Source organism: Tachysurus fulvidraco, chromosome 1 (assembly GCF_022655615.1).
Source record: "Tachysurus fulvidraco isolate hzauxx_2018 chromosome 1, HZAU_PFXX_2.0, whole genome shotgun sequence".
Lineage (NCBI taxonomy): Eukaryota > Metazoa > Chordata > Actinopteri > Siluriformes > Bagridae > Tachysurus > Tachysurus fulvidraco.
The window spans coordinates 41,640,493-41,653,303 of NC_062518.1; the positions used below are offsets into that span (position 1 = coordinate 41,640,493).

The following is a 12,811-nucleotide window of genomic DNA, read 5'->3' on the forward strand; positions in this document are numbered from 1 at the left end:
CTTTATGACCATCTTATCATTTCCATTAGAACAAGCTTCAGTCACCAGCATCTCCTTTTTCTACTCTCTTAAAGCTGATAAAACAAAATCAAATACGTTTAACTGTCTTAAAAAAAAGAAAACAAAACAAAACGCGAAAGTATAAACTCCTGAAAAGTAGCATGACTTACAAAGCGCTGACACTTGACTTCCAAAGATGTGACATCAACGATGATTCTCGTTCCTCTATTATTAGGTTTAGGTGCTTTTCTCACTGCGGCTGGCATCTGAGTGTGATTGTTCACACGTGGTGCAGCTTTGCTCTGCTTTCACACGCACTTGATTCTATCGAACCCCGGTGCATTTGCATACGTTTGTCATCATCACAAACGTGCACGAAAACACAACTATATCAATTATAGTATCAAGTATAGTTATGTTTTGCTTCTTTATTATTTTGGTGCTGTTAAGATGGCACAGTAATGCTCCACACCTCTTCTGTGTCCTGTAATGTTCCCCTGACGCTCATGCTACACGTGTCTTGAGGAAATCTGAACTAAACTGGAAGGTTACTTTCCTTCCTGAACCAGTGAGGACCCGAGTACGAGCCGCGTTCACACGGCAGGGTTCCAGTGCATCTGAGCTCACACCTACTCCTACAAGTTCAATCTCGGGTTCAGTACCGTGCTGTGCTTCCTGGACCACATGACAGCTTTCACATCACCATTTAATAATACAAACCAAACCGTGATCTGTTTCACACCAAACTTCCAGCGTGAACGCACATTTAAATAATTTTAAATATGTGTGCTCTACAAGTTACTGTGTTCGAGCTGTTACTATAGAAACAATAACATTAGAATGAGCACATTATATTAATATAATATAAACTTTTTGTTCCTGCTGTGGCTGGATCTACAGTCCTGCACCTTCTGACCAATCAGGTTGGAGAATTTGACTACACTGTGGTGTAACTAAAATTAACCCACCTTCTGAGCCAATTTTAAAATTCAGCGGTATCGATTTTTACACTTTAGCACCTAATAGGCCAGGCCCACAAGAGAAAAAAAAAAGTGGTTGCCTAGTTACTTGCTAGGATGAACGGCGTGCGAGGTTTCAAACATAATCCGTCACCGCTTCCTGTTTCCTGCTTGTTTTTTAGAGCAGCAGAGTGCTCACCTTGGTTCAGCGTCGAGGTGCTGTTAATGTCTCCGGAGATGAAGGAAGATTCGGACTGCTTCCTCACCGTGTCGTTCCACATCCGCCTGATACGACTCTGTGACACACATGGACATGCCCCGTTAGCTACCAGCGTATGCGGCATGTTAAAAACCGGTGCTAATTAACGAGCAGCAGAAGGTAACAACCATTATTATGCTCTTCGGGCACGCAATCTCATGCCCTCCGGGAGCGAAACCGAGAATGGCACATGAAGAAACAGTGAGAAAAAAAAAATACTTACAGCCGAGATGTTATGCAGATGTTATTAAAATTCGGGGGTAAGACGTAATTGCTGTGAGCATATGAGCGCTACATGGAAAAAGCAATAACAATATAGGTTTATGCCGTCGTTACAAGACTAGCACTACAAGACGCAGAAAACTATAAACCATGCTGGGGTCTATTTAGCAAAATCCAGGGTTGGTAAGAAACTCTATTACGCCCGAATTTGTACAATGACACGACTGATAATTGACGCTAGTAGGAAAACTACAGGTGTGAAGAAGAGTCACGCTGATGACACTGATATGCTAACAGCGACAGAGCGTCTGATTGGCTAAGTGCTCCATTACGGCTAGTTCATTTGTTTGTGAGGAAAAATAAATCCCGCTTGCAATCAATTTCCTGTTTTGTTGGCAAAACCTTCTACCCACAATTAGTCACAAAGAATCTCATTTAGGAGAATGATTAGGTCTGGGCTGGTGAGGAATGAACTTTGGGAAAATACAGGTTTTTAAACTCACATGGGTGGATACGATGGGAAAAGTGGCGTTTTCCCTTCAGGACTAATTGCGCAGTGGCGTTAATAATGGAGCGATACCTGGTCCCAGCAACAGCAAGGACTCAAAAGATCCCGAAAAAGTTGGTAAGGCAGATCAAGTGTTAGTCTGTTTTGGGTTTTTGTTTTGGCTTGTTTGCTTTTTTCCTGTCATCCCCTAAGGAACGTAAGTAAATCCATTATCTACGCTTTTCTTCCGCTTCGATTTGTATCTCGGCGAGTCTTAAAATCTCAGAAAGCATTTATTAAATCAAGCGCGAGAACTCTCTTGCAGGCCCAAAGGCGCAAAATCACTTATCACAATGAGAACTGCTGGCTTTTTTCGTGCAGAAACATCCATATTTGTCGGAACAACAGCATTAAAAGCGGCCACTGATGGGGAGGTGAAATGATGGAGTGTTAAGTGCTTTACCTGAGTAGCGGAGGAGTATCGGGCCGTGGAGCGAGACGTGGACGTTTTGCCCACGCTGTGGGAGCTGTCCGCGGGCAAAGCGCCGCAGCATTGAGACTGACGGAAACACTTCCCGTATTCTTTACGCACCTGTGAGAACGGAAAAAAAAAGTCACGTCACAAATTATACCGTTAGAACAAAAAGTCTGTTGTTGTTTATTGTTGTTAACTGAATTTACTAATAACAGCATGATCTCTCAACGTGTGTTTTATTCCTTTAATACCACAGTCTTACTTTTTATCCATTTATTTCATAAACCTATTATTGTTGTATCTATGAAGACTGTCTCCAAAGTGTTCTATTCCTCTTATACTGCATTCACACATACCGTGTGTGATGAACCACAAAGTCCCCAGTAGAAGCCGTATCCATTTATAGCTACATGTAATATTGCTGTACGTTATTCCAACCCATTCCTAAAGCAGTCGCTGTTTTAAACAAAGGCACTTTGATTCCTTCAGTAAATGTACATCCAGTTAGTTCCTGTTGCTTAGTGTCTTTTTCTTAAAGCTGAAAACTTACTATCGTTAGCAAAGTATTGACATTGGAGTCTCCTTCCATAAACATTACATTCAAAAACATCTCTTTAAAGAAAGCATCAGATTATTATTAGTCTATGAATGAGCTGTTACTATGGAAACACACCTCAATCTAAACCTCAATTGAGTCACATGCGGTTATTTTTTCCGAGCTGCTTCGACAGTGTTGCTGTATAAATATCGATGACTGCACACTCATCACATCGCTCAGAAACAGACAGACCTCAGATCAGTGCTAGTATTTTCCCTATATTCAAGTTTTTTTTTGTTTTTTTTTAGATCAGTGCCTGACAAAACCCTTTTGTCCATCGAAGACATTTGCTTATCGAGTGCCTTCTTTTAGGCAGACGCACAATCTCTGGCATCAAAAAGACTCATTTCACCCTCGAGAGGCCACAGCTAATGGAGCAGACAGACAAGTGCTTGTTTTGACACTGCTGATGAATTGAAACATTAAACACAGGAAAGGATAACTCGGAATAAAGTTTCCCTGCAGTCACATCTCCACCGGTTTACACATCACCGCCGGCAAGACGGCAGCAGCAGCGCTAACGTCAAGATTCATTTAATTACACGCCGCCTATTAAGCGCACGTCGGGGTTTACGCACGGACCTGGAAGTGCCTTTAAAAGTTAAAGCGTGCGCATGCCGAGGAAGTTTTTGAATCATTTATATACGTGAGCCAGTTGCTAATAGTCCCCGGAGGCGCATGAGGCTAATGTTATTTCCCCAATCGCGACAGCTAATCACGAGGCATAAGCTCATGTGATTGCTGCTTAATTAAATTAAACAAACAAACAACGGAATCAAAAAGCAGCGCCGCAGACCGAAGAGATTATTCCGCGACGTTTTCAGGTCTGTTTCGTCTAAAACAGGAGAGAAAGAGGCCCGGTTTCCTTTAAATATAGCCAAGGGAGCAATGAATCCGTCTTTACCTTCTTCTGGAGGAGACAATGGAAAATGAAGATGAACATCCCCTGCAGTGTGTTGAAGACGGTGAAGAGGTAGGCCATGACGATGGACGAGTCGTTCAAGAAGAACAACCCGAAGGACCAGGTGAGGCAGAGCAGGCAGAGCAGCGCGAACGCACCCAGAACCCACGACCTGCAGGATGGACAAACAAAATAGAGTCGTAATCATCATTAAACTCTGCACCTTGTCTTTAAAATTAAAAAAAAAAAAAACCCCAGCATCAACCAATTTAAGATTTTATTGTTGCCATCGATGATGCAGATTCAGATCAAGTTTTCGATCTTATCCCTCATGCACTCGCATCACATCTGCAACGCTTTCCATGCATTTATTCCTAAATCAAAGTTTCCCGCTTTTTCCCCCCACTAAGCGTGCATTTCTTCACATTTTATGAGTACAAGGCAACAGCTAAATGACACACGAGCGTCCATAAAATAAATAATCCAGACGCAAGACTTCAAGACTCAGCGATTTGTCAGAAAAAATGATTACGGAACAAAGCGTAATGGCTTCTTACGTTTATTAGAATTTAATAAGGTAGAAAAACCATGAATAAAACAAATCTGCCGGACTTGAAGGAAGGTCCTACCGGAAAACGCATCGCTCACAACGTTGACATTTTATAAAACGTCATTAAAATTATAATGCAATAATTCCGAGTGCACGATGCGGACCCTTTACTACAGGTATAAAAAATTCGCAATAAAACATCTCTGTCCTCGTACTACGAAGTGTGACGAGATGAATTAAAAAAATAATCATAATAAAAAAAAATAAATCCCAGACTTTGGATGTCGGAACAGAAGTTTATTACCTGCGAACATTTTCAAAACGTATTTTATTAGCTCGAAAGATTCGACCGTAAATAATAAGGACACAAATTTGAGACCTGACGTATTTGTGGACGTTTAAAAATCATTAAATGAATAATTTAGCAAGCGAAACGTAAGGTATGTCGTAGGAAATAGTATGTTTCTAGTTGATTATTCATCTTAAAGCGCATACACTCTTGAATTATTGAGTAACTACGAGTGCTGGAGTGTTTAAAGGGTTCAAATGTAATTGAGTGCTAGATGGAAAATCAGTGCAAACACTATAGATATGTGACGATATGAATAAAAAATTCACCACGACTTAAACATTTATGTCAGGATGGAATTTTATCAACATGACTTCCCCAGGGGGAAAACTGACATGAGTCCCGTGAGCCTTCCTTTTTCTTCAGATTATTTTTTCTTATTCTTGCAACTCGAAAAAATTTATTAACGCAATATTCATTCATTCATTTTCTACCGCTTATCTGGACTACCTCGGGTCACGGGGAGAATGTGCCTATCTCAGGCGTCATCGGGATACACCCTGGACGGAGTGCCAACCCATCGCAGGGCACACACACTCCGAGATGCCAATCAACCTACCATGCATGTCTTTGGACCGGGGGAGGAAACCGGAGTACCCGGAGGAAACCCCCGAGGCACGGGGAGAACATGCAAACTCCACACACACAAGGTGGAGGCGGGAATCGAACCCCCAACCCTGGAGGTGTGAGGCGAACGTGCTAACCACTAAGCCACCGTGCCCAGATACCGCAATATTTATTAATGCAAATCATAGTTTAGAAAAAGACATTTTGCTAGATTCATTAACATTCAGAATTTAATTTAGAATTTAATTTTCTAAAGTCATCGTAATCTCCGAATAAACAGAATCCTGACTTGTAAAATGTGAGGGTAAAATTGTTAAAACCTCGATTTAACCTTCTTATTTGTGCCACCAACAGACACGATTGCACAAATAAAGCTTGGGACAGCTTTCAGTAGCGTTTCGTCTCACAGCAGTAAATGAAAAAAGGTGATTTTTAAGAACTGTGACTAAAATCAAAAAAGAAATATATAAATAAATAAAAGGTATTGTTATTTTTCACAGCTTTGTAATATTTGTCTGTGTTTTGAAGTTAGTTTTGTAGTTGACCAGGTGTCTACTGATATCCAGCTCCCACTAAGGTTTCGGTCGGTCCTTCGTTAGCTTACTTCTGGCTCTAGTTTTTCCTGAACATACTTTTCAAAAGAAACTGTAAAAATAAAAAACGTCTCTGGTTCTCTCAAGGCGTTGCCTTTTCCATCACCAGTTCTCGTTTTTCCCTCGAAAGCGACTTGCATTTATCTAATTTATATGTCTGAGCAGAACCTAACATGAACTGTTCAGTAAGTTCAGTAAAGCCAACCAGATATATAGTGATGTTTTATAAATCATAACTTTCCAACAGGTGTTTATTAGAGTGGCTCTTTACCTTGGTTGAATCTGAAATAATGCTCTTTTGAACATGTTCAGTAGGGCCACGTTGCAGGAGACACATGAGGTTACAGTGACTGTACAGAGCATGTGATATAAGGCTGAAGCTGTGAGGACTCTGCCCGGATTTTGGCCATGTGCCTTTTTGTTTATGTTTGGTGTACACGTGTCTGCCCCGCCTTGTCTTTTTCTCCCCGCCTCTGCACACCTGTCCCTTATGTGTCTTGATTATTATTAGTATTTAGTGTTATAAGTGTTTTTTCAGTTAATAAATCCTGTTTTTGTTTAGCTGTCCTGCGTTTGGGTCCGTTTTTATCCCACGTAAACTGACAGAAGCATCAGATGTGGTAGCCTTGTGACTAAAGGGTTGGACTACCAATTGATCCACCAAGTTACCACTGTTGGGCCCCTGAGTAAGGCCCTTAACCCACAATTGCTCAGTTGCTAAGTTGCTAAGGATGTGTGTAAAATACAAATGCATCTAATGAACATCTAATGAGTTGCTGATAATGCTTCAGAGCAGGTCTTCATAACCCAGGGTAAAATAGCAGTGCTTTAAAACCCAACACCTGAATTACATGTGTGAAGTAAAATTCCTCTGTATGGAATAAATCCCATAAAATAAAAATAAAAAAATCCTCATCTGCTTCTGTCTACGTTTATTTCAGACACTTTAAATCATCAAACGAGTCATAATTTCGAAAGCGATGTGTCACAATTTACTACAAGTTCTTAGGATTTATTAGCGGTATAACTAAAACTCGGTGGCGCTATGACGAGAGCCGTGTGAAATTCACCTGGATGTCAGAGAAGAAATTTATCAGCCAGACATTCCCGCTGGGAAAATTAAACATTAGTCCTGCGAGCTGCTTCTTGGCACATTTTATTGGTGAAATACAACTTTTAAATGGCTGGAAAAGGTTCATAAATTAAAATAAATAAATAATAAAATAAAAAAATACATAAACTGTTTTGTTTAATAGGGAATCTGAAAGGAATGATATCTGCCATCTGATGTTTTCGACATATAAATATACACTAGGTTTTAATCAGACAGCATGGCTGTGAACAAGCTCTAAAAATGTGAATGAATAAATTTGAGAAATTCCCCTGGCTTTGAGGATGAATGTCAGAATGGAAATTTATTAGCATGAACTCCCAGCACAAAAACTGGCACTGGTCCTGTATGGATGTTTTTTGTTTTCTTGTTTTTTTTCTCTCCATATTTTAATAGCGCAGAACAACAGCTAAATGCCACGCGAAGGCCCATAAATAACTCAGACATCCGCAAATCCACTCGGGCTCGGAAATTTGATAAGAATCCACACAGAGCTGTGCTGCTCAATGACAGTATTTCACTCAGCTCTGGCGGAGGAGAGAGAGAGGGAGAGAGAGATAGAGAGAGGTTTGCGAAGCCGACCGTTCCCCCGTCCCGTCCCATCCTCCACCCTAACACATTCCGGGAACTCTCAGTATGGATCGAATGACACGTTTGCTGGACAAGATGACCGGTGGCCTGCTACAGCAGCATGACATGAGGGGGAATTTTTGTTCTTTTTCCCATCTCCTGTTACTCACTGCACAGCGTTTTGACTCAGCGAGCCAAATGTATGATTTTACTTCAATTTTCTTATATACCTTATTCCTTTTCAAATTTCTCACACCTTATTTCCAGGTGCTTTTTTTATGTTCTTTATTCTTTTTCATTTTTGAAACACTTTTTTATTTGGAATATTTTACACACATTTTTGGGATTTTTTTATTTACTTTATTTTTTTTACACAGGCTTAATAGTAAAATAGTAAAAACAGCACATAGAAGGTGCATTAAAATAAAGAAAAAGTAATTCTTTTTTTTTAATGCACCTTCTATGTGCTGTTTTTACTTTTTTATTATCTACATGTTTTACTTTTTACATAACTTTTTACATTCAGGCTCATTTTCACGCTCAAAGATGGTGTTTACAAGAGGCCGTGCTCACGCCAGGCGCGACATGGCCGGCAAACGACTTAACTGCGCCGCACAAAAGGTTAATGGTTTTCCTAATTACATCCATAAACTCAAATGAGCCCCTTCGGATCGTTTAACGCAAGGCTACGGCGGGATTAGACCGTCACACCTTCACCCTGTCCTCGACCTTTAACCCGAAACTTTGTGCTTGTTTCGACGCAAATTACATGTCGGATTGGGTAAAATGAATCCGCGTTAGTTATTATTGCTGGCTAATTCTGATTGTGGACGGTTTGAGACAAAGCTTGACCAAGCAGGAAGAAGCAATTAGGACGGAGAAAATGGAAATAAAATATCGAGCGCTTTGTAAAATAAACGTAGTGGCGTGAATGTAAAAAAACTTACCTGATGCTCTCCAGGCGGCTGGAGTCGGGCTTCACCGAGGTCGAGTGTTTCACCATCTTGTACATGGTCACGACCAGGAAGGCCAGATTGAGCTGTCAAAACATTGAGAACGTGGTAAGTGGACCACACAGCGGCATTCCTTCATTTCCTGGAATCCACAATGGCATTTAATCATTCCGATGACATGTTTATCAGGAGTAACAGACCCATTTTTATATTCGATGCCTTTCGCACAAGAGTGTTTTCTCAGGCGAGAGGCTGAGGTCAGAGCACCGCTGGGTCCCACCTGGGATTTCAGCTCACAAACCCTATGATTTGGCTTCTATTAGTTCAGCCATTGGAGCATGGTGCACTAAGAAAGGTTTATGTTGGCTGTAACGTTTTGCGTCCCGAGTCCCGAAGAGCTTTCGATAACTCATTTCGGGTTGCGAGCTGCTGTGGCGTCAGAGCGCTACGATGGATCACATCTGTTGGAAAGCCCCAAGAATTTAATCACGCTTCGTAAAAAATTGGAGGAGAAGCACTTCCCTTTCCATACGCAGCGATCAAATGTCCTAACAGGATCCCGTGTGTTTGAAATGTTCATAAACTCTTAATATGATTAATGGAACTGAGGTGCAAGTCTTAAATCCATGGCTGATGCGCCATATTGTTTTATTGTACAGTACGTAATGGGATCCATGGATACACCGCCCCCCCATTTTCCCGGTTTTCCTGGCCGACAGCTAGAAAAGATCGCCGGTAGTTCCCAGGAATTATTATCTGCGGTGCTACCAGTTAGTCTTAATTCGAAGTACATGAACTGTTCGAGACGGAGTGTTTCACAGACGCCTCACCAGGCTGCTGTAAGTCATAACCGTGAGCCGTCAAGGAAATTGCTGTACGCTGCCAAGAACTTGTGTTTTTCTTTTTCACCTCCCAGAATATTGGAATGTCGATTGAGTCCAAGTTAAAAGCGTAATGGAGGCAGCGAGACGCACTAAATCAGCAGCACCAATTAAAAAACAAGAGATATGATGTGAAGAGAGAATTTTTTTGCAAGGCAGAAGAAATCACAAATAAAAAAACAAAACAAAAGAAAAAAACAAAGAGAAAGAAAGAAAGAAAGAAAGAAAGAAAGAAAGAAAGAAAGAAAGAAAGAAAGAAAGAAAGAAAGAAAGAGGAGGGAATGGAGATAGAGGTAGATGTAATGGAGAAGTGGAAGGACTGAAAATGGAGGGAAATGAGATGGAGATGGAGGGAAGAAAGAAGTGGAGGGAATGAAAATGAAGATGGAGGGAATGGAGAAGTGGGGGGAATAGTGATGGAGGGAATGGAGATGGAGGTGGAGGGAATGTAGAGAATAGAGATGGAGTGAATGAAGATGAACGAATGGAGATGGGGGGACTAGAGATGGAGGGAATGTTGAATGGAGGTGGAGGGACAGGAGAAGTAGAGGGACTGGAAAGGTCGTGGGACTGGAGATGGAGGTGGAGGGAATAGAGCATTGGACAAAATGGAGGTGAAGAGAATTTAGATGGAGGGAATGGAGATGGAGGTAGGGGGAACACAGAAGTGGAGGGGCTGGATACTGTAAGTGAAGGGAATGGAGATGGAGATGGAGGTAGAGGAAATAGAGAAGTGGAGAGAATAGAGAAGTGAAGGGAATGGAGATGGAGAGAATAGAGAAGTAGAGAAATTGAAGGCGGAGGTGTCATGGCGTCGGGTAGTGAACTCCATTATCCTCATAAAGGAATAAAATCAATATCTCGATCTGAATGTTATTAAAATGCTTACTGTTCCTAATCTGCACATCTAATTCTCCTGCCATGAAGCAGGCAGAGGAAAAAACCCCTCTTGCTAACAGCACATCCATTTTCATGGCAGCAGATGGAAGAGACTATAATTAAAACAAGGGGGTTATCGGAAATAATATCACAACGGCCCAAAGTTATGAAAGCGGCTCGGCGCAGAACAATCTGGAGCTGATCTGCAACATCAATACCCGTCTGCTTTTTGGAACGGACTCAAAGAAAAAAAGAAGAAGAAAAAAAAAAAAGAAAAGCCCAGGCTCAGCAAAAGGAGTCTGGAGGAAACAGGGAAATTGTGCTGGAAAAGAAAGAGCTGCGTTTGAAACACGGCTCTGTTTGAGAGTTCGTCTGTCATCGCTGGAAATGACCATGACTCCAGTGTGGAGCTGAGCCGAGCACGCCAACACACACATCCACCCAAAACACACAGGATCAAATGTGCTGCACGCATTACAAACAAACACAACTACGTCTGTGTGTGTGTGTGTGTGTGTGTGAGAGAGAGAGAGAGAGAGAGAGAGAGAGAGAGAGAGAGAGAGAGAGAGAGAGAGAGAGAGAGAGAGAACATGCTGCAGAGTTGTTAACATGATATACTTTCACTGGCTTACATCCTGAAAACGAAAGGGTCCAGAATAAAGCCGAAGTCGTCAATTAAAAACGTATCAATTCCACAGAGAGAGAGAGAGAGAGAAAGACAGAGAGAGAGAGAGAGGCCATGTTCTTTAAAAAAAAAGGAAAGGGAATGGATTCTTAGCATTATCAGTAACTCACAAAGACACAAGGACATGCAGGCATGATAAATTATATTAAAGACAGACAGAGAGACAGACAGACAGATAGATAGATAGATAGATAGATAGATAGATAGATAGATAGATAGATAGATAGATAGATAGATAGATAGATAGATAGATAGATAGATAGATAGATAGATAGATAGATTTAGATGCAGACTGGCCATGCTCACATTAAAAGTGACAGAGAGAGAGAAAGGGGAAGAAATGAGGGAGAGATAAAAAAACAAACACAGAGAGATGGAAGTGGAAGGAGCAGATAGTGACGTTAAATGGAGAGACACTGAAGATGGAGAGAGACAGAGAGCGACTGGGAGAGATAAAGGCTGTAGCAGTGAGACAGGCGTGAGAAAGAAGAGCAAGTAAAGGGCTTTTAGATCAGCTATCACACTAGAGAGAGAGCGAGAGAGAGAGAGAGAGAGAGAGAGAGAGAGAGAGAGAGAGAAGAAGAAGAAGAAGAAATGCACTTAACACCACCACAAGCATCACACACATCTGATGAGACAGGCATAACACAAGAGCAAGCCAGGCCAGACACACACATACACACACACGACACACACACGACACAGACACGACACACACACACACACACACACACACACACACACACACACACACACACACACACACACACACACACACACACACACACACACTAAAACCCTCACTCTGAGCCTCCTCTCACCCTAAATCACTCCTCGCCTGCCAAAAATAGAGTCGCAACCGAACAGCATCAAAAACACTCTGGGCCAAAAAACATGAGGCAGAGAATGTTCCACGGGTGTGTGTGTGTGTGTGTGTGTGTGTGTGTGTGTGTGTGTGTGTGTGTGTGTGTGTGTGTGTGTGTGTGTGACAGAGAGAGACAGAGACAGAGAGAGAGAGAGAGAGAGAGAGAGAGAGAGAGAGAGAAAGAGAGACAAAGACACAGAGAAAGAGAGAGACAGAGACACACACACACACAGAGAGAGAGAGAGAGAGAGAGAGAGAGAGAGAGAGAGAGAGAAAGTGAGAGAGAGAGAGAAAGTGTGTGTGAGAGAGAGAGCAAGAGAGAGAGAGAGAGAGAGAGAGAGAGAGAGAGACTGCAAACGTAGTTTTGTGGGTTTGTATTTTGCGTGTGCATGTCGATGCATGTGAGGTCCCTACAAGTATAGAAATACCAGCTGTGTTAAACTTGTGGGCAGATTGGATAGGTCCCCACTTTTTTTTTTTTTTTTCTATTAAAAAAATCTGCAGCATTTATTTTATTTTCTCAGAGTTTGATTTATATGTACAGATATATTCATTAACTATCATTTTTTAATAAATGTATTATATTTAGATTATTGTTGTTGTCATTATTATTGAACAGGAAGGTCCTCCGTATGACAGTAAGACGAGTATGTGTGTGTGGATGTGAGCGTGAAATCAGGTTCCAGAAATGCAAATAGAGCAATGAAGGAGCTCTTAACATTATATGCATACTGAAGAGCATATGTTTGGGTGCGTGCGTGTGTTTTTGTTGGGGTGTGTGTGTGTGTGTGTGTGTGTGTGTGTGTGGAAAGATTAGTGTGAAAGCTGGTTTAATATATGCAAATGTGCACTGAATTAACTTTTCTGCATGTGTGTGTTTGTGTGTGTGTGTGTTTGTGTGTATGTG

At 41.5% G+C, this 12,811-nt stretch overlaps 1 protein-coding gene across 12 annotated transcripts in view; it reads right to left on the reverse strand.

The window, feature by feature from the left end:
• Positions 1-12,811, reverse strand: part of LOC113658419 (adhesion G protein-coupled receptor L2-like) — a 133,519-nt gene that overhangs the window by 15,335 nt on the left and 105,373 nt on the right. For all 12 annotated transcript variants that reach the window (XM_027170830.2, XM_047818798.1, XM_047818786.1 and 9 more), the window contains 4 exons: positions 8,589-8,680; positions 3,905-4,073; positions 2,391-2,519; positions 1,159-1,255 (listed from right to left, as the gene is read on the reverse strand). In XM_027170830.2, coding sequence (XP_027026631.1) covers positions 1,159-1,255; positions 2,391-2,519; positions 3,905-4,073; positions 8,589-8,680 — 487 coding nt within the window. The remainder of the gene's footprint in view (positions 1-1,158; positions 1,256-2,390; positions 2,520-3,904; positions 4,074-8,588; positions 8,681-12,811) is intronic.